The sequence below is a fragment of the Lepisma saccharinum genome, chromosome 7, assembly GCF_977018435.1.
Source record: "Lepisma saccharinum chromosome 7, izLepSacc3.1, whole genome shotgun sequence".
NCBI lineage: Eukaryota > Metazoa > Arthropoda > Insecta > Zygentoma > Lepismatidae > Lepisma > Lepisma saccharinum.
In genome coordinates, this window is record NC_139235.1 from 14794721 (window position 1) to 14817411 (window position 22691).

The 22691-nt window shown below is 38.2% G+C and overlaps 1 protein-coding gene across 4 annotated transcripts in view; it reads left to right on the forward strand.

Annotated features, from left to right (window-relative positions):
• Positions 1–22691, forward strand: part of Grip (Glutamate receptor interacting protein) — a 96542-nt gene that overhangs the window by 32605 nt on the left and 41246 nt on the right. For 3 of the 4 annotated variants that reach the window (XM_083125018.1, XM_083125019.1, XM_083125020.1), the window contains exon 3: positions 782–853. In XM_083125018.1, coding sequence (XP_082981144.1) covers positions 782–853 — 72 coding nt within the window. Of the gene's footprint in view, positions 1–781; positions 854–8328; positions 8529–22691 lie in introns of those variants that run through there. The other variant, XM_083125021.1, reaches the window with a different exon arrangement.

Here is a 22691-nt window from a genome sequence, read left to right on the forward strand (position 1 = left end):
TGTTTGTGTTACGTCCAGTTTCCTTTCTCTTCACTGACATGTTCTCATCCCCGTGGGTGAGTTGGTATCTGAGCAACCGACTTCCGAAATCCCGGAGGGAATTAAACACCTTGTATATCACTGGTTATTGCATTCTCGGTGGTGTTTACGTTGTATTGGAAAAGCAGAAATATGACAACTCTGTGTGTATACGGTATATACGCACAAACACTTGTAGTGTATAGAGACCTTTAAATGAAATTGTAAGTCTCGCCTCGATTTTCGGTACCACCCCCTAACTTACTTTTACAGATTGATTCCAAATACTGAAACAAAAGAAGTAGCGGCGAAAGTACTGCAACAAACTGGTCGCAAATACTCCAACAGAATGAAACTTAAAATTAAATTTAAAAAATAATAATGTGGTCATATTTTATTTAAAAATATGCCATTTAAACCAAAAAAAGTAATGTACCTCAAAATATGTAACATGAAATTCATGTTTATCGTTCTTAACACTGTATTGGATTAGATTGATTTGGTGTTTTAAGTCCACTTTATGCACAGTAAGGCTAATCGGGACTGGACCTACAGTTTAATGTGGGATCCGAACCACTATGTGCCTCTATCGGGAATCGAACCCGCTACCCCTTGATTACAAGGCGACGACGCTACCACTGAGTCATCGCCGACATTCGATATTTATGTTTCGCTACTACGATACAAAGGCAAAAGTATGTAATTACATTAAAAATGTGGGCGCTAATGTTCTCAGATTAATTTGGTCTTTTCTTCATTCCAGAAAAGCCCCGAGGAGCCACAACAGTCCAGCTCACCAAGGAGGAAGGGGTCACACTGGGCATCGTCATTGCGGGTATGTATTGTCTTAGTAGACAGATAAATTCAAGGTACTGCATCCGTACTAGATATTTCACTAAGCCCCATTCAGAACGCACCCACGTTGATTCTTTCACATCTGACTGACTAATAATCATTTCAGAACATTGTGTTTCAGGAGCGTATATTCTAGGCTATCTGCGAACCTGAATTCTTAGGAGTTGGCAACCTGAATTCTTAGGAGTTGGCAACCTGAATTCTTAGGAGTTGGCAACCTGAATTCTAAGGAGTTGGCAACCTGAATTCTAAGGAGTTGGCAACCTGAATTCTAAGGAGTTGGCAACCTGAATTCTTAGGAGTTGGCAACCTGAATTCTTAGGAGTTGGCAATCTGAATTCTTAGGAGTTGGCAATCTGAATTCTTAGGAGTTGGCAATCTGAATTCTTAGGAGTTGGCAACCTGAATTCTTAGGAGTTTGCAGCTTAGCTGCCGTTGGGATGGCAACGTGGCTTCCTTGAAGACGTCAAGAACAAGCAAAATGGATGTGTCTAAGCACATATACCGAGAGCCTAGTTTTCGCTCTTCCTCATAGCCTAGATCCACGTGTCATAGTGAGCTAGTCCAGGGCTTGTACTCAGCATACGCCATGGTTGTGTTTAAATACAGGGTGCCGTTGTGTATTTGAACGACAATCCGACATCAGTCGAACTTTGAATCTCTGTAGTGTTGTTGCATAGATACAGGATAAAACAGATCGAGCTTCAGGGGTTTGTCTACGAGGCCTCCACGAGCAGAACAGTGTGAAGAATATGTTTTGCCTTACACAGGGTATCCATAACGTCACGCAAGCCAGACTTTGAACGTATGTAACATTTGTACAAAAAGCGTTAGGGGCATTAAACGTACACTGGGTATTAACTTTTTTATATGGTTATATTTTAAACATTAAACAAGAAAATCAACGTTGAGTGTGCGGAAAAATTTACTGAAGTAAAAAAGTTTTTTTGCACGAAGTAAAAATAAACATGAATACAATACAGATGTGGTGTCCCTTGCAATAATTTTCGATGTGTATTTATGGTCTCTGTGGGTATTTATCGAATTAAAAGAGCGATAATTTTTTACGCATTTTATGCATAACACGATTGAAACGGCTTATTTATGAAAAATGTTCTTTTTTTAAAAAAAAAAAAATACGAGGTGTACTGGCAACATTGGTCGTGTCAGAGGGTCGTACCAAGTGTGTCCGACATCTGGTTATGTTATTCAATTAATACCCAGATGAAGTAGAAGAGTTGAAATTTGTCGTGCAAGGAAGTATCCTACCTACTTTTGTGGACGATAAATGTCAACTCTTTTCAAGATCATTTTGTTTAATGTTTGAAAATAATACACATAGACAAAGTTAATATCCAGCGCATGTTTCCTCCCCGATGGCTGGTAACGTCGTCGCCTTGTAAACAAGGAATTATTATTCGCGGAATTGCAGTATATAATATAGATTTTGAGGAGGGAAAACACAAAAGCTCACGTTCTTAGTTTATAAACACTGGTTTGCTGCTTCTCATGTCCAAGTATCGGAAATATAATTAACGATCATTAACAAAACAGCCATGCACATAATGCACCATCCAGGTGCGTTATAAGAAGACATGAATATAATATGGCAAGTCATGCAACAATATAAATGTAACAATCGCCTGAGAAGACCACATTACAAGACAATGAACTACCATTGTTTGATGACAATGTTGTAACAAAAATATAACAAGCAATATGTTTGTTTGCATTAATAGTTATTAATCTTGTCCACTTAGCTTGATGAGAAAAGCTTTATTTCAGCAGTTGTATCGAATGGCATACAGTGGCGTGACCACTGAAACGTGTACCCTTTAACCCAATATTTTTGTGGGGGAGGAAGCAAGCCTGGTACGTGAAAATATAGCAGATATGATGCCTACTACCAACAATGTTAACCCATGACACTCCCTTTCCCTTTTAGGGTCACAGCCCTTTTCTGCCTTTTGAAGTCCCTCAGCAGCAACAGACATATTGCCACACACTCTTCCATTCACAGATGGAAGCGATTACGGAATAAAGATCAAAGTTACATACAGTTTCTAATTTCAGGTACCTGTGAAAGGAAATAAATTAAGAAGTTCCATAAGCTCACAATTTTTTGGAATGTTTGAATTCAGTGACGTTTTCTCTTGGTGTGCAAGTCTTTGTGTTAACGCCCAAAAGAAACTGAAATGGAGAAGATCGTATCAATATTTTTATAAATAAACTGTGGCATTATGCATTTCAGTTTTTCTTTAATTCTCAGTTTGGTTTGAGTTGGTGTTTTAAGTCCACTTTATGCACAGTAAGGCTAATCGGGACTGGACCTACAGTTTAAAGTGGGATCCGAACCACTTGTGCCTCCACCGGGTATCGAACCCGGGACCCCTTGATTACAAGGCAATTTAATTCTCAGTGTTTCGAGCGGCCGGCATTATACGAACGTAGCAATCAGGCTATCAGGGTGGTGGCATGGGATGTATTCCAGCGGTTTCTGACGCCATGTTTATTTTTCATTCCAGCCACGTGACTGGGCTCACGAAGAAAAACGGTCGCAGGCTGATATATCTAACTGTAGAATATTGAAAGCTTTACTGTAATTCTGATAGCTACTGTAGTTGGACAGAAAGTTTAAAGGCAATATGCCAAATTTCAATGCACTATACCAAAGTCAGAGTTTGCTTCAAGCACTGGCGTACGCAGGGGGTAGCTGATGGAGCTACAGCCACTCCCGAAATTTTGAGAATATGAAAATGTTTAAATGTAAACCTTAAACAAAGTGGTAAATGTAAATCCCCGATTGCCATTTTTGCCTTCGAACAACTTTTAAAATGGACGTTTAAAATTTACTTCCAAATCTTTTATAGTGTAACTTAGAACACAGCTATATCATACCCCGTTTACAATTCCAGCCAGCCCCCTCCGGAAAAAAAACCTATGTACCCTAGAGGTTATAAGTCAATTTAATGCAAAGAAGGGCTAATTGGACTGCTGGACTTAAAGTTGAATCCGAACCACTAGATCGTGTTCCTGCAAGGAATTGAATTCGCGACATTTGATTATAAGTCCCTACGAACTTATCTGTACATAAAGTAAAAGAACATCTTTAAACCCTCCAAAAGTTGACTCGTAGTTCTGCTGGCCAGTCCGCCCAATTATACATGCCGCACGATGGACAGAACATGTAGCCATCCCGCTGGGAATAACCTTGATGTAATTGCTGTAACACTTCGCTAATTGGATTTCCAATACTTGCATGCAGTGACGTCAAGTCACTCACCATGTACGACCCAGGCAGTGTTGCCAACTTGTGCACTGTATGATGGCTTTTGGTGACAAAAAGCGAGTTTGTCATTGCCGTATCCAAATATGGGATCACGGGGCCAGTGATTCGCCAGAACTTTTGCCAGGTAATGTATTAGCTATATTATATGTAATGTAGACATATTGATATATTCATTGAGAAACTTTGCAGAATGCCCTCACACATCCAGTGCCGATCTTGAAAAACATGCCATCGTTGTTTACGCTACAAGTTCAGTTTGGAAGCAACCAACAATGGAAAAAAAACATAAGAGCAACCAACTAATGCAGGGTTAGCAGGCGTCCCGGATTTTAAGGGACAGTCCCTTATTTAAGTAATATGTCCCGCAACAACCTTTCCTGGGGCATCAATTATCCTGCAATTGAAACTTGCATTATTTTCCGGTCGTATCCATGTTTCTGAACACCAAAATCATCAACTTTTCTTTTCGGCTGAGAATTTTTGCAACAATGTCCCTGTATAAAGTGGCTCTGGAGTTTACGTTGTTGGGTAATAGTGATGGGTTAAAAAAGGGAGATGCATTATCTCCATTGCTCTTTAATTTTGCCTTAGAATATGCTGTTAGGACGGTAAAAGAAACTAACGAAGGACTAAAATTAAACGGTGTGACTCAGTTGTTAGCATATGCAGATGATGTAGACTTATTAGGGGATGATATAAAAACAATTAAGAATAATACTAAAATATTTTTCAAAGCAGCTAAAGAGATAGGTTTGGAAGTTAGCAAAGAGAAAACTGAATATATGCTTACAGGCCGAAACCAAGTGTTAGGTAATAATCAAAATCTAATTATTGATGACAACTCGTTTGAACCAGTTTCCAAATTCAAGTACTTAGGAGTAATACTAACAAATGAAAATGATATTAAAGAGGAAATAAAAAGCAGGCTTAATTCAGGAAATGCATGTTACTTTTCTATTCATAAATTTTGTCTTCTCGTTTAATATCTAAGAAATTAAATGTTAAAATATACAAAACAGTAATTTTGCCTGTATTATTATATGAATGCAAAACTTGGTCCCTTACATTGAAAGAGGAACATAAATTGAGAGAATTTGAAAATAAGATCCTTAGGAAAATATTTGGACCTAAAAGGGTTCAGGAGAGAGGTGAGTAGAGAAGGTTACATAATTTAGAACTACATAATTTGTATTCATGTTCAGATATTATTAGAATGATTAAATGAAGAAGACTTAGGTGAGTAGCCCATGTGGCACGAATGGGGGAAGAAAGAAGAATTTACAGGATTCTTGTTGGGAAACCTGATGGTAAGAGACCTGTAGGAAGGCGAAGACGAAGATGCAGGGACAACGTTGAGATGTACCTAAAGGAAATTGGTAGGGATGGAAAAGAGTATATAGATCTTGCTCAGGATAGGGACAGATGGAAGGTCTGTGTTGCTTCAGCCATAAACCTCCGGGTTTAAGAAGGCTAGAGAGTTAGTTAGTTAGTTGGTAAAAGTGGCCGAAGCGTGGTGCTGATCACATCACATTTACAAAATTGTCGAAGTAGCGAATGTGCGGGGCCCTACCTCCACATTACCACGGCATGTTGCAATGTGCATGATGTTGAATTTTTCAAATTAGAAATGTATAGTTTGACGTGTCAATGTATATTAGAATTTCCCCAGAAATACAAATCTGTAATTGGTATTATCATTCATGGAATGGTTGCCAAATTTGTCAGCTATCAAAGCGTCACACAAATATGCACTTACGAAAGGCGTTGTTATTCTGCAAATTGATATGTTCGTAAAGCCCTCCTGACCTCCCTAACGTTCGATATGTTGCTAATCAAGTACGGACGTGTGACATTTATTTTTGTTGCAAAGATAGTATGGGTTTATATCATTATATACGTTTGAATGGGGGTTATGTTACACAAAGCAATATTGGTATGCAGAGGCGTCTGGCTGCTTCGCGGATAACCTGGGTTCGATCCCGGGGTGGGAATTTTTCTGTAAGAGTTTACAGACCAAATCAACAAGCGATACAAAGATATATGATACCGAAGTGACAAGCGACACTGGAATACTTCCAGTCGGTAAAAAAACAACAAAAAAGTTCACCGCACATACGCTACCACTACACCGAGGCGACATGATACATCATATTGAGAAAACTGCTCAGTCCGAGAGTAAAGCAACATGTGCAGCTTTTGCCAGTGGTTACATTTATTTCTGAATGTTCGTTTCCAAGCATGCGCGCCGACTACGTGGGTGCTCCGGGGCTCGAGCACCCACCACCCACAAGATTTTTAGTTTGATAAAAACAAAATAAAATAAATATTTCTCACTTGCCATTATCAAAAAATAATAAGCAATTAAAACATTGAGATGGAAGTTAAAATTTCTAACGTCTAAAACATAATTGTTTCAAATGTGTTTGTGCAAAAGTAATCAAACAACACATTCCCCCCTTCCTTGCCTGTCTCTGGCCAAGTCAAAGGCAGTCTCCACAATAACAATGGAAGTATATTGACATTACCAAAATTGCAAACAAATTCATAAGTGCAAATGACGTAAGAAGGAATGTGTTTTGTATTGAAAGTTAACATGTCATGATTATTATTATTATTATTATTTGGTACATAAAGTTAGTCATTTTGTAGTTTCTGTTCACAACAAAATCCTTGCATAGTTCTATCTGCAATACAATTAAGATTATTTGCATTTATGAAGATCTTTTCATTTTAATTTGTATGAATGTGGTATTTTCTGTTAGTAACGTGTTGATAATATCATTGCCTCTTGCAATCATTGTGCATGTAACTTGTTTAAAGTATACAATACTTGATAAATACAGATCTAACCGAAATTGGTATGCACTCACAGAAATTTTGGAAAGTCGGCGCCCTTGTTTCCAAGCGACACTAAAGTTTCACACCAAAATGACAAGCGACAGACGACACGGCCAGCTCCAGTCTATAAAAAAAATATATATAAAGCCCTGCGCATGCGCGACGATTTCGATGCCGCACGATGCACGCTATCGAGAAAACGGCCCAGTTCGAGCTGCAAGTGCAGCTTCTCATGTCGCTCATGTACGAAAGTCTACATTTATTTTTGAACGTTAATTTCCGAGAGACACGTGGCCTCCCTGATGGCGTCGTCACCTTGTAATCAAGGGGCCCCGGGTTCGATAACCGGTGGAGGCACATAGTGGTTCGGTTTTTGATTGATTGATTGATTTGTTGTTGTAAGTCCACTTTATGCGCAGTAAGGCTAATCGGGACTAGGTCTACAGTTTAAAGTGGGATCCGAACCACTTTTGCCTCCACCGGGTATCGAACCCGGGACCCCTTGTTTACAAGGCGACGACGCTACAACTTCGCCATTGGGGAGGTCCACATAGTGGTTCGGATCCATCTTTAAACTGTAGGTCCAGTCCCGATTAGCCTTACTGTGCATAAACTCAAACTCCGAGTGACACGTGCCTGAGCATCGGTGTTCTTTGTAAGTGTCCCTTCACCTTATCTACACTCATTCTCAACGTCGCGATTAACCAAAAGTAGAAGAAGAAGCAACGCGACATAACCAAATTCAAATCAAATCTAACCAGGTGACGCGTGTCGCTTCGGTCCGACAGTGTCTCATTACATAAGCGTCTCTAGGATTCACCCAGCCTCTTATCAATGGGTATCTCGGTGCAACCGGAGCGTAGGTATCAAGTTTGCGGAATCTTGGTACTGATCACATCACCGCTGCTATAACTACCTCCACACGTCCCTTTCTGACACTGTGCAATGCCAGAGGAGCTCAGTCTCTTATATTCGCTGTGAGTTCAAAGTTTACATGGCAGAGTGGTTAGCATATCGCGCCACACGACGCCAGGGGTTCCGAGTTCGAATCATCACTTTCCCACATCGTCGCGATCAGCCAAAAGTGGAATAAATGCGACACAAAATGAATCAAATTAATCCTGTTTCAGTTCATGCGCCTGTTAGGCTACAGTGCAGAAAAGTAGGCAGGTTCTTTGCTGTCGTCTTCTGAGTGATATTTGGCATGCTCCACTCTTCCGAGAGACAAATAGACGTAAATACACGCCACCGCAGCAAGGTAGGACGTCGTGGAGAAAAAGCTGTGTTTTTGCCGGCGGTGTGTGGGTGAAGCTTCCCCATGAGCGAGGTGAGACGGGGTCACGTGAATGAAGCCAGTCTTAAAATAAGTTTCCTGTGGTGTAGTAGTCCGGGTCTGTCTCTCTCCTCGTCAGCTTCGTGCATGGTTCCTTCGAGCTCGTCATGTTTTCTTCCCTAAAACTTCTTGCAAGTCTCGGAAAGAATTCTAAAGAAGCTAAACCGCCCAAGAAGCCGAAGAAGACGACTAAATGTAAGTACTGTGTGTTGCTGTGCAGTGAAGGGGATCGTTAAACCGTGCAGAAAACGGCATCGTTCTGTTCGTGGCGCTGCGTTATCAGATTATAGAAATCAACACTGCGCAAATGTTAATAACGGGAGCAGTTGACACTGTGCCAAGTGTATTGGATTCCTTTTTGTGTGCCAAGTGACATTAGTGTGATTGGGAACGGTGCTGCTAATGTAAGCTTCAGTTCATGTCGGTATCAATGACTGTTGCAGTGTTTTGTTTTGATTTCAAGTGTGTCCACATAGCAGCAGTGTAGATCTGATACTCATGACAACAATGTGGATGCCAATATTACATAGGGTCAATTCCATTGTTACGGGTGTGCCATTCAGACAAATTTACATTCATTTGAAACTAAATTAAGTGGAAACACCACACTTAAAATCCCACTTCTGCTATAAATAGTAATAGGTTTGAAACAATATGTTATTTAAAAGCCATTAAACTAATGTTTGTATAATAATTCCAAATTCTGCAGTTCTCTCTTTCATTTCACACATAAAGTGATATTTTGAATAAAAATAAATGAAGCTTGTTTGTCCATTTTCACATAGAATGGCTCATAGACTAGATATTGTCTTTACTAAACAGCCAAGTTTTAAGTTTAACTAACGTACAGGGTTATTCTAAATTATTTACCTAAACGTAATAAATACCAAATTTACATAATTTATTTCGCTAGCCAAAATGAATCACACGACATTATCAAGTCTTTCTTTCATAAGTATTGGTACGCGTAAACATCGGTTACTTACATTAAGACAATGTAGGTCATGTAATCAACATGGCGACCACCGTGAACGTAACAACAGAAGTTGTAAAAATTAATTGGAACTATCCTGCATTTCAATTGTTAAAAATAACAGCCAAAATCACCTTGTACTCTTGTTTAACATTTACAAACAATTTCCTACTAATTGTCAGTCAACACGTGATAATTGATTGCCACATATTTATTGACTACTTTTTCCCAACAAGGCTTGGAAGAGAATTCTGCAAGTTTCCGTTGCAAATAGGATTTTTTTTTCTACATTTGAGCCAACACGATTGAAAAATGGCACTTTTATTTCAAAACAGTGTCACATGTTAATTGTTAGTGTATTTTACATTGACTATGTAGACTATGTAAACTATAAGTCAATGTAATCTACGCGTAACGCATGCAGACTACTTAGCCTACAGTGTATGTAGCATTACTTTTCACATGTACACAGATGGTCTCCCCGATGACGCAGTGGTAGCGTTGTCGCCTTGTAATCAAGGTGTCCCGTGTTCGTTACCCGGTGGAGGCACATAGTGGTTCAGATCCCACTTTAAACTGTAGGTCCAGTCCCGATTAGCCTTACTGTGCACAAAGTGGACTTAAAACACCAACTCAATCAATAACTCGAAACATGTTCACAGATGTTCAACGTGGCATCCTCTTGTCATTAAGGTATTTTCCTTGGGCTACAGCACCTGTCTCTACGAATTAATCGTAACAATATTTGATGTTCTTAGACAGAAGAAGCACAGTATAAAACCTAATACAGTACTAAGTCAAGTAAAAAAGTACAAAATTGCACGGCTGAATTATGTAAAATGTAGAATAACATATTTACATTTCAAGTTATAGTTTTTAACAAGATCTACTACACCTCTAATGGTAATAATTGTTTATTGTTACATCATACAATGGCCAGATACACCACCACGTCTAAATTTCTACAATCAATTCACAACAAATCATGTTTTAAATTATCTAAGAGTTTTCATCAGTTCACCACCATTGTTACTACAAATTAAAATAAGTGAATTATGTCTAGTGCTATATAATAATAATAAACTGCTAGAGTGCTTTAGGCTGCAATGCTATTAATGATCAAATTTTTGTGTCACGACTTTGGGATCACGGAGTAATACTTGAGCATGCATGTTCGCATGTGTATGTTCGTACACGCACAGAACTTACGTGTCTGCAAAATGTGGCGAATTCGATTGAACCTTTGCCAATCAACATTGTGGTTCAGTAGGTTACCAGCCGTGGCTAATTTTGTTGTTGTTTGCAGCGAGACAGACACAGTGGCGTACCAACACAGAACTTCCACAATGCGGGGGAAGGGCAAGGTTTAAGGGCCGCAAAAACTTACTTGTAACTTGAGATCTTCAAATGTTCTGTAGCCCAAAAGTTCAATTCTTAACGTTGCAGATAGCCTATGTAAAAATTCGGTTTGGTGATTTCTTGGGCCGATAAATAAATTTATTCTGACAAGATACTATCCGCGCGTTTTCTCTATGGATTTCTGCATGTTTGTTTCTTTCAGTTGCACGAAGCTAGTGAGTATAATTTTGAATTTACTCTGCTTCCTTATCGACATTTCTGGCAAATCATTGCCAATCATTGCCATTTGGTTTTTCAGAGTGTAAGAGGTAACATTCACTGAAGTCACTCAAGTGTGAACCTCTCTTTCACGCAGTGCAACCCTGTAACTGCAGTTCTTGCAGGCCAACTCGGCTCTGTCGCCTGAACTATCAGCCAGTGTAATCCTCTGTGGGATCGGATTTGTATCGTGTGCTGTCCATGCGTGCTTGTCTCTTCATCCATTTCGTCGTATCACCATTCATCCTCATATTTGCGACTTTCCAAAAGTGGCAGAAAAGCGAAGTAAAATAAACCAAATCAATCAGACAGACAAACCATTTGCTTTTGCATTATATGAGCGGTCTTTTTAACAAAACAAAGTTTCTTGTTTACTAAAAGCCAGGAACTAGACAAGCTAATATAAAGGTGCATCACCAAAAATGATAATAACAATAATAATAAAACCTATGTCGCTAAATATCTGCAGAATATACCATTTACACGTGAACAACTTTGCTTTTAGAAATGAAACTAAAATATAAGATAATATGGTCTACACCCCGTACTAAAGCTGTTATCCACAGATTATAATATTTCTTTTTGGTCTTTTCGGATATTTTGCAAGAGAATCTTTAGTTATTCTAAATAATTTCGTGAAGAGACATGTGGGGTGTTGGAAGTTATGCTCGCTTCACACATTCTCGATGTCGGCCATGGTGATCAGCAGTAAGCTCCTTCCGTCTTTACTCTCTAAGGTCCGCCACAGGCAGGTGACCTTTGCTACAGTTAAGAAACTTTCGTTGTAGAGGAGCGCACACATGCTTTTGAGGAAAATGATCTAATTTTTTTATCGTGGATTTCTTACGGGGTTGGGAGTTGCTGTTTGCGCACGGGGTTCAGACTAGGAGAATGACTGCACTTGCCCTAGTAAGTTGTCAGGGCGCCTACTTAGGAAAAAAATAGGCACCAATATATTTTTGGCCATAGATTACTATCTACGGCTTTAGGACATCCTCAACTATAAGAATTGACATATATTTTAGGGGGACAGTGCCCACCATACCCCCCTTATACTCTCAATGCAGGAGAGTGGCGTTCGTATATACTGGGCACGCCAGAATAACATGGAAACAGATTTCGAGCGAGTCGTTCACCCTTGACAGTTAATTTCTCTATGCTGTGAAAGAATTCACCATGATATATGCCAGAAACATTTAAAATCGTTTGTTTTCCTTTCCTAAAAGGCAACCGAGGCACAGGCACGTTGCGTAGATTCCTTCAATGCCGAACAAAAAAATATCGAATCTATCATTTCTCGGGCAGTGTGAATTCCATGCCTCAAACGTAGATTAAGCTTTAGTAAACGTTAAAGTTTTAAAATAACATTGATAGTAACATTCTTAGCATTCCTGTGCACAATTAAACGCTTTTCTTAACTTTCGTAAGGGTATAGCTATTTCCATGAACTTCCACCTTCTTTTTACTTTTTTTTGTCTGTGCGCGGGAAAAGCTTGGCGTCTTTGATGAATGACAGACTTTCATCAAGATCCGAAGCTGCTGGGAAATATAGACACAACAGGAGCCCGAACCGGCTCGAAATCAAAGCAGAAATGCCGTTAATGTGAGGCATCTTTCACGAAAACGGGGTGGTGGGCTTTTAATTGGTGTGGTAAAGTAATCAAAACCAGCGTCGAATGGAGCCAGGCCATGGTTGATGTGCCTTGCACGAGGATCTGAGAACGGGCTATTTTACGCTTGATAAACCGTTAATCCCAGACTTCTGCGCCCTCTCGTGGCAGGGAGATAAACGATCATCATCAGTCTAGACACTGAATCCGGCCATTTCGCTGGTTTCATTTTTAATTAGGTTTGATTTGTGCGCAAATTTCAACAGTGCAGTGCAGGTTCGTGGCACCGTTGTGTAGGGCAGTGGTTCACAACATTTAGGAGACTGCGACCAGTTAAATGCTACTTTTCTAAGTCGATGTCCCAATCCCAACAATTTATGCCATAAAGAAACTTTGTAATTTTATATATTATACAGGGTGTACCAAAAGTCCCATTACCCCCCTTTGAATTGTAAACAAACCTGCATGCGTATGATGAGAGGATGGTATACCATTAAATCAGACCAATACCACCATTTACTCCAGAGGATCTGTGTGCACACCGCCATTTTCATGGCACAGTATTATTCGCCTCCAGGTGCGATGTGAAATCCTCCGTAAGATGGCTGGCGTGAGGGAAGCAAACGCACTGCGAACAGCTTCTTGAAGTTCCTCAGTTGTCTGATAACGATTATGGGCGACTTTCTGTTTGATGTGTCCCCATAGCGCATTATCACAAGATGTCAGATTTGGACTTTGGGGTGGCCATTTTAGATGTGCTGGTAAATTTGGCGATCCTCGTCCAATCCACTTGTCTCTGAACACATGATTGAGGTATTCTCTTAAAATGGCCACCTGAAATCCAGATCTGACATCTTATGTTACCGAGGATTTCACATCGCACTTGGAGGCGAATAATACTGTGCCATGAAAATGGCGGTGTGCACACAGATCCTCTGGAGTAAATGGTGGTCATTGGTCTTATTTAATGGTATACCATCCTCACATCATAGGTATGCTGTTAAAATAATATTTTGCAGGTTTGTCTACAATTCAAAGGGGGGGGGGGGTAAAGGGACTTTTGGTACACCCTGTATAATATGCGCCCTTGAAATTAAATACTAATAAAGCAATTATGACAATCGTAAAGAGAAATACGTAGTTCCATTATGTCTAAGCTTCTTCACAATATAAAGTTAGGTTTACATTAATTGTCAATCTAATGATATATTGTAGTTTCCTCAGGCCAGTAACATTAACATAATTTGTTGAGCGTCGATTTTAGTTGGCATGTTGAATTTTGAACATTGAAATTATCAAATTACTTGGGAAATCGATGACTGTACTCTGAAAACTAATAACTATTTTATAATAATGATGGTGTTTGGAGAAAAGCCGATTCAGGAGAACTTCTTGCGGCCCAGCACAATTGATGCCAGGGCCGCAAGAAAAAGAAACCAACTGCAAGGAATCCTAAGAATATTGTTAGATATATAGCAAAACTAATTTGCATCGCTTATTATCTGCAACCTTGTCAGAAGAAGCTATTCTTAAAAATATATATTTAAAGACTACCTAAATTTTCCATGTAACTTCTAATGGTCGCAAATCGCTTCAAATTATGATTCTTCGATAATTTATTTTGTTTTCTTCGTGGAAATTATCTTTCTGGAAGATAGAAAATAAAGCCTCTGCCTTATCTTTAATTAATTTCTAATTGCTAGAATTCCGGTATAGAGTTAAGTGACACCGCTCAGTATGTATGGGTGAGGCTTCATAATGTAGAAAACATCATGTATATCGTTATGGTTTTATTGTTATAAGCGAACAAAATTAGAGTTGCACGACTTTTGAAACACCCTGTACAATCAAAACTCTCACCCCACAGATAGTGTCATTTGAAAATTGTGTTTGGCACATGAAGAATTATGAATATTTTGTGATGTCTGCTAACAATTTTTTTTTAAAAAAAAACTAGTAATAATGGCGTAGTATGAACGCATGAAAAGCATGAACAAAAATATGTTACGTGTGTAGTAACACTTTAAATATGTAGCAAAATTTGTCTTCATTTCTCTGTGAAGCATAGGCCGCTAGTCTACAGATCCTAATAATTTTTGTTGGTAAAATATGCAAATTATATGCATTCACAAGCATTTGAACCTTAATTCAATTTTTTAAAAAAACTAACAATTTTCAGATAAATTCATTTTGTTATTTACATGGAGTAGGACCACTTTTCGTGGAATGCCCTATGTGCTTTAAGCATAATATACAGTATGTAACATTCTTATTCGTACACACCGATTTTCAAAGAAAATGCTTTAATATCTGAAAGGAAATACACTCTTTTGAAATTGTTTCTTTACAATTCAATAACTAATATCATTAAGAACATAAAATCTTACCCAAATTCTGTATAACCAATGACAATAATAAATTAAATTAAACTGAAAGAGAAACATGCAATTTTTTGTACAACTTTTCTATTCATACACTTAATAATATAAAAGAAAAAAGTACTTATATTCAGAGCAAATTGACTGACAGTTCTAATACTTTGATGCGTATCCTTTGGCTGTAATTACTGCTTGACACCTATTCTTCATAGAATTAACCAGTTTCCGACATATTTCAGAGCTTATTTTATTCCACTCGGCTTGCATAACAGTTTTCAACTCTTGTTTGGACTTGACGCCTGCTTTATGGACTCGCCTCTTCAAAATTGCCCATAAATGCTCAATGGTATTTAAGTCTGGACTTTGAGCTGGTGTTTGTAGTAGTTTGGGCACATTCCATATTAGCCAATTCATGTTAACTCGCGCCTTATGCTTACTGTCATTGTCTTGTTGGAATCTGTAGATAGGCGGCATGTCCATTTTTTGGGCACTCTGCTTTACATTGTTCTTCAATATGTCCAAATAGACATATGCATCCATGATACCACCAATAAACTGGATGGTACCAACCATAGGCGTAGCTAGAACTTTATATTTGGGTGTGCACAAAGAAAAAAAATGAGGTCTTGTACCTTTTTAATAGCATATTTTGCAACACAATCACTTGGCTCTTTAACTGCACTGATGTTTGTAAAGGAATATAAATTCACTAAATGAAAGTGTTGAAAATTTCTGAATATATGTAGTAGAAAAATATCAGATTGCATAGAAATTACACACACACAAAATGTTCATACATGTTACAAACAAATACATCAAAATACACGTTATCTATAACAAGAGACGTCTGTCAAAAGATACAATGTTCTTAAACTCATCAATAACTTCATTTACATCAATAGACTAAGCTTTTTCCTGTTCCACAAATAGCAAGAGCAAGGCTTCCAATCAATCCTGCTTCTGAGTAGCTCTTAATTTAGTTTTAACTTGGGTAAGCTTGGAGAAAGCTCTCTCTCTCACACGTGCAGCTTGTGACAGGTATAGAAGAAAAGCGCTGTAGTACAGAGTAGAATGCAGTAAATATCTTCTTTCTCCAATGACATCAAAAAATCGAAAAACTACAGACACTCGTTTCATCAGCGATAATGCACACGTTTGTATCAAGTAATGACATTTTCAACTTCTTACAAACTGCCGCTTATTTTCTCTTATTGAAATATCTGTCTTTAATTATATTTGATAAAACAGCCCATTAGGGTGTGCCTAGGCACACCCGGCACACCCCTTAGCTACGCCTATGGTACCAACACCTTTAAACGACATACAGCCCCAAATCATTAGCCTAATGACCCACCACCGTGTTTAACTGTTGGAACTGTGTTAATGTGATCATTGTCTTTATTTGATTTTCTCCAGACCCTATTTATCCCATCTGACCCGTATATATTAATCTTGGGACTCGTCTGACCATATGACACTATCCCAAAATTCCTGGTCCTTGTGGATGTGCTCTTTCGCGAATGAAAGTCTATTCCTGCGATTCACCTTATTTACATACGGCCTCTTTCGTGGTATTCTGCCATGATATACGTGCTTCCACAAGGCACGTTGGACAGTTTGATCGGACATCACCTTGCCAGCAACATTTTCTACTAACAGTCATAACTGAGGAACACTTAGTCGGGGGTTTTCTCGCACTCTTTTTAAAATAAAGCGTTCATCACGTTTATTCAACCGTCTCTCTCATGGTTCTAAGACTAGTAGGTTGGCTCATCCGGCGGACGACTTTCGTCCCTTCCAGCGCATTACGTCATCTGGTGAGCAAATGTCGCAGCCAGCGGGTGGAAAACACATAGCAGGGGTTCTTTTTCATTGAATGAAGTTTTCCGGGGAAGGTTTAAAACCTTATTTACTGCTTAAAAAGACTGGTATTTGTTTGTGTACAAAGTCAGTAAAGTAGGAATGAATAGAGCGTAGAGGAGGAGCATACGGAAGAAAACCTGTAGTTAATTTAGTCGCTTTTTCCTCTGTACCTCAAGCATAGCTCAAGTTAACACATGTTGCATTGATCCTTGTAAGTGTTTGGACAATGTGATAATATTTTCGCATTTTCACCATGGCTGTTGCTTTTTTCTTCTATATTTCGCAAAGCCAAGTAACACAAATGCTTTACCCGGTATTCGAACTTTTGTAACTCACTACACACTACTTGCGTTTATTAAATGATATATTGTCTGATGATACGTAAATTTAAAATGAAGCCTACATATTTAAATTCCTAAAATGTAACGTGTTAAAACACATTCTAAGATCCTTCAGTGTCATTGTACTAATTTCAGTTAGTTTAATATACCCATATCAGTGTTTGTGAAAAGTAGTCAAAAATAGGTTAAATATAGTACATAGGGAGTCACGGTAGTCATCCAAGATACAGTTCGTCGGGTAGAAACAGTATCAAAGAAACAACAAAAATCTAAATTGAATATTTTCTTTAATGGAAGAATGAAGAATATAAATATAAAATTTTATATAGTGTTTTTTTATTTTTTGTAAATGATATGTCCAAAACGCCAAATGTTTAGTTATATTATTTATAATGTAAGTTTGTACTGCAATTTTTTTAGTTCAACACAAATTTTATAAAGTACACAAACAACATTACAGTACCACACGTACAAGCACAAGGGCTGACGTAATCATTCTTAACATAGAATCAAACCCTTAAGAACAGTGGCGCAGGAACTGGGGGGGGGGGGGGTTACAGGGGTACATTGTACCCCCTAAATTTTTGAAGGGGGTACTGTACCCCCTAAATAGTTTCTAGTTGTACCCCTTGTACTCTCCCTCAGATACAAGATGCTACTGTTAAAAGAACCTAGTATTTTCTAATTGCTCAATATAAAAAGTGTAAATTGTAAGCATTATTTTCCTTACCACAGGAATTCAAACCGTTGTAAACTTATTCTACATGTACTACATTGTTCTTGCTACTACAGTTAGTTCATTGATCTGTGTGTTTGGGAATCTTTTTAAGGAGATGAAAATTATTTAAAATGTGTGTGGAACGATGGAATGAGCTAAAGTTTACTTTCAGAAAATCACGCTGCAGACGAATTCCCTTCGTATAAGGGGGGTACATGTTTTGTAAACAAGTGATCGCGTCGATTCGAAGATATAAACCTGCATCAGAAGAGTATATGACTGACGTTCTTTCATTTTGAATTTTTCAAATGGAATTTCTACAATTCCTGCCTCGTCTTGTTTTCGAGACGCTACACGACAGACCAATAGGGGGGGGGGGGGTACAATATACCTCACCGATTATTTTTATAACTTCGTCAGAGGGTGTTTGAAAAACTGTACTTAAACCTATATATTAAGAGATTTTTGTCTCATCTCGATACCATTCCTAGTTGAAATGGATCAGCGATATTTCCTAGACATTAAAACAGGGTGCGATTTGTGATTTTATCAGAAGGAGACATTACCTATGAATTAGATATGCTTAGAATTGGACATAAATTGCTTAAAATCTAATTTTGATATTGAATGCAACACAAACACAACACCATTTCAAGTTAAATTCTAAAGTCAAACTGTAAGAAAATTACATTATTCAGTTGAATGCACGAAATTAATGAGACACTGCAGGTTCGATGATTTGCCAGTTGGCTTGTCAAGGACACTGTAATGCTTGCTACTTGATCCATTTTGTTGCAAATTTTTCTGCATTAAAACAATGCACTGGGAGTCTACAAGTATTGAAAGAAAAAGCAGGTTTAAACTTCTAAATGATTTCTCTAATCAGTTAAGGTAAAGTTCATGGCACTGACACCGCTTTCACACTCGGCTGTCGATATTGGTACAATTTAGATTGGATTCACAAGGTCTTTGAGTGAGGTGGGAATGTCTATTGAATTTTCTTTGTAGATGCGAAAATCTTCGACTGGTGACGCGTACATGCTTTCGTTTACATTAAAGTTCACTTTTTGATATAAAGGAGGAATTAACATGTAACCACTGATTGATTGATTGATTTAGTTTATTTTACTTCGCGTTTTGTGCCTCTTGGCTAATTTGCGAAGATGGGGATGAGTGATGCAATGATGAAATTGATGAATGGACATTCACAAACAACCAAGCCCGACCGGGATTCGAACCCGGGACCCTTGGCATCGCAGCGCGATGTGCTAACCACTCGGCCACAGGGTCGGGCAACATGTAACCATAAAACACACATATGTATCTGCATTTAATACGACTACACCCGAAAATAAACCTAGCTTTTTAAACCGGCTCTTCATATTGTCCACCAACCATTGAAAAAAAATATTTCGAGCGTATGGTTTTCCTCTAACTTTGCTTGCTCTGAGATATGAAGGATTTCGGTTTAGCATATGCAATGATAGTACTTTCAGCATTTGAAGAACAACATAAGGTACAGCTAATTACATTACAAATAATTAGTATGTCAAATGTTTTACAAATACTTCAAAGTTAGATCTGTTGCGAGTTGATCGGGAATCATCTAGATTCAGTATTTTTTTTTAAAAAAGGCAAGACAATGCTATAGCTGTCAACAAGCGTTCGAAAAGTGCTGTTCACATACGTCAAAGTTTTCGTATTTGATAGAAAAGTACATGTAAAACACCTTCTAGAAGTCTGAGAAAATACCGAATACATGGCTTCTAAAGGGCACTGCATACGGTACATATCTGTCATAAATTAGTTTAATGATATTTTATATATAGCTATGGGGTTCTAAAAGTACGATATATTTAAAAATATGATTTTCATATTCAGTGGGTGGGAAATGATTATTCCTGATTTGGAATGAATCAAGTTAGAGGAGTGGGAATGCTCCTCACCCCCTTTATATAGCAACCTGCATTAAAATGAATACATGTAGCTTTGCTCGCAATTTTCATAATACAAACTCCTGATTTTCCATCCCATTAAATTCAAAATGAGCTCAGAATAAGCTCCAGAACTTTATATGTTTTGGAATTGTTATCTGGTCTTGAAACCTGTTTTGAAATAGTCATAAATTGTAAAAGCTAAATAATAATAAATAAATAAATAAATAAAAATTATTTAGGCAAATTTTGCATTAAAAACTCTATATTCGCGTCTAAAATGGAATTCCCCATGCTCCACATTTTACCTATGTATACGCCTCCCCCATGGCGCAGTGGTAGCGTCGTTGCCTTGTAATCAAGGGGTCCCGGGTTCGATACCCGGTGGAGGCACAAGTGGTTCGGATCCCACTTTAAACAGTAGGTCCAGTCCCGATTAGCCATACTGTGCATAAAGTGGACTTAAAACACCAACTCAACAACAACAACAACCTATGTATACATATATGTGTGAAGTACACACGCTTCTACAAAGCCAAATCCACTGTTTTCGTACATTTTCATCTCTCGGAAATCTAAAATACCTAACAGCTCCTTCTTTAGTCTTACGGTTGTAGTTATTACATCGGAACACAGCACGAGCCATTTTGAAGAAAACTCTCACTAAAGAAAGACACGTCTATTTGTTAGCGAGAGACAAAGATTCACTGCCAGATGTAGCGGGCGAAATCTCGAGTTGCTCACCAGTTGACGTCACAGCGGTCCCGGGGAACCCCCGGCGATGCGCATGAGCCTACCATGTCTCTTAGTATCATGGTCTCTCTTTTGGTTTTCTCGGCACATTCTGTGTTGAACCTTCCTCTCTAAATTTGTTTACTATGTATTGAACTGTGGAGTGTGATTTATTGACTGTTTGTACAATTTTTCTTAACGAATAACCTCTAAGGGCCAAATTTATAATAACATCCTTCAGATCGGAACTAAGTTCCTTCACCTTGCCCATTTCGAACACGCTGATAGATAGACGATAGGCCTACAACAATACCTATGCCAGCATTCCGCTTGACGGGGAGCGCGCCCAGCCCGAATAGCGGTGGCGCTGTATGCGAGGAAGATTGAAACTCTTGCATAACAATAAAAATGTTGAATGAAACAGCGTGTTTTTCTCTCTTCACACAAATTATATGCTCTGTTTATACACTTTGAACATACATTTTTATTGACATTTGTTGGTGAAACCTTCATTAACATTAATTTCCAGGTACATATGAAAATGATTATATTTACTAGTAGATATGACATTTTTTCCTGGGAATTTCTATGTGTACGAATAACAATGTTACATACTGTAGCCCCGTGAACACAAGGGAAAATTTCGGGCTGCATGACGAAGTATTATTTTTAAAATTAACATAAATTATTGCGTTAATTGTTTTGCCTCGTAAAGGCTTTCAAAATTATTTAATTAAAACTCCGAACACGTAGGTATTGCAGTTTTTTCTAGACGACCCTGCACATGTACTATATGCTGTAACTTGTTAGAATAACTGATTTTAAAATGTTCCTATTGCAAACATTTTATTTAATATTAATTTAATTTAATAGGACATTGTCGTTTACTCTTTTCAAAAATATTCCTTCTTGCTAATTCTGTGCAATTCTGGGTTCAGTGCTCGCTTGTTCACCCACTACATACATGTAAAGCCGAGTATGACTGCCGTGCTAAGTACTTTTTACTTGAAATAACCTGGTAGCTATTGATTCGGCTGACAACAGTTAAGGTTTTATAACAACGCAAAAAGGGTGATAAAGTACACTGTAGCTATAGCAGAACTGTTTCTTCTTTCCACGTGACCAGAAAAGTGGCTTCTCTTTTCGTAACTTATCGGCATTGTAGCTAGCGTTTAAATCTGATTTACAGTTACGTCTATCATCGTACCGTCACAAAACACCTGTGTCGAGGCAATAAACCAACCAACAGTCTTTAGCTCACGAGAAGTGTTACAAAGAATGAATCCCTACATTCTTATCAAACACTATAATTGCAGATTCACTCACTTCTAAGCTGCTTCTTCATATCAGCATTATGATTAATTAAAATCAGTCATGCATAAAATGTTCGAGAGGTTGTTCCACATCCTTCTTACCCCTGGTTCTTTTAAATATTTATTTCCAATTCACTCTACGGCAGTGCAAGTTAAAATCACAAATTATTATTTTTATCAAACGAATTATGAAACACAAAAGTTATCGCGGTCACCAATCACTTTCAAACGTACTCTACTTCACGGTTCGGTAGCCATGTTCAAATAAAATATACCTGCTTCGTTGAAAAATAAACTAAAGATCATTCATTATCTCTGATGGGTTCGAAGTGGATATTTAATTTATTTTCTTGTTTTAGACCTAAACATTTTGACTTATAAGCAAACTTCCCACAAGAGATTTTATATTTTCTTCCCACAACAAAACTTTTATTTATGATTTGTCTCTCCCGGTCAACCTAGCACGACAATAATCTTGCGGAGCAGAAGAAGTACCTTTGGACGCATGCGCGGGTAGTTATATTCCAGTTGAGAAAATGCTTCACTTTACATTGATTATTAGGATATATCTCAAGAAGTCCAAAATAATCTTTAAAAATCCTCAGTTGGGAATACTACATTTCGTTACTGTCTCCGAGATTGTTGGACTATGTTCTCTACCGCAAGACAATGAGCATATGGACGCGGAAGGGGGGGGGGGAGCATGATTGGGTTATTGTGGTTTGGTAGCGTAACATTCGGAATGTAAGGAAAGCTGTTCAAAATGCCCCACCTCAACACAAAAGCACCCCAATGAGGGGGCACTTCCCCATCCCAAGATATTAGGGAAAATGTCATATAATTGGAATGGTGAAATTGTAGCGTGAAAACATAAGGGAT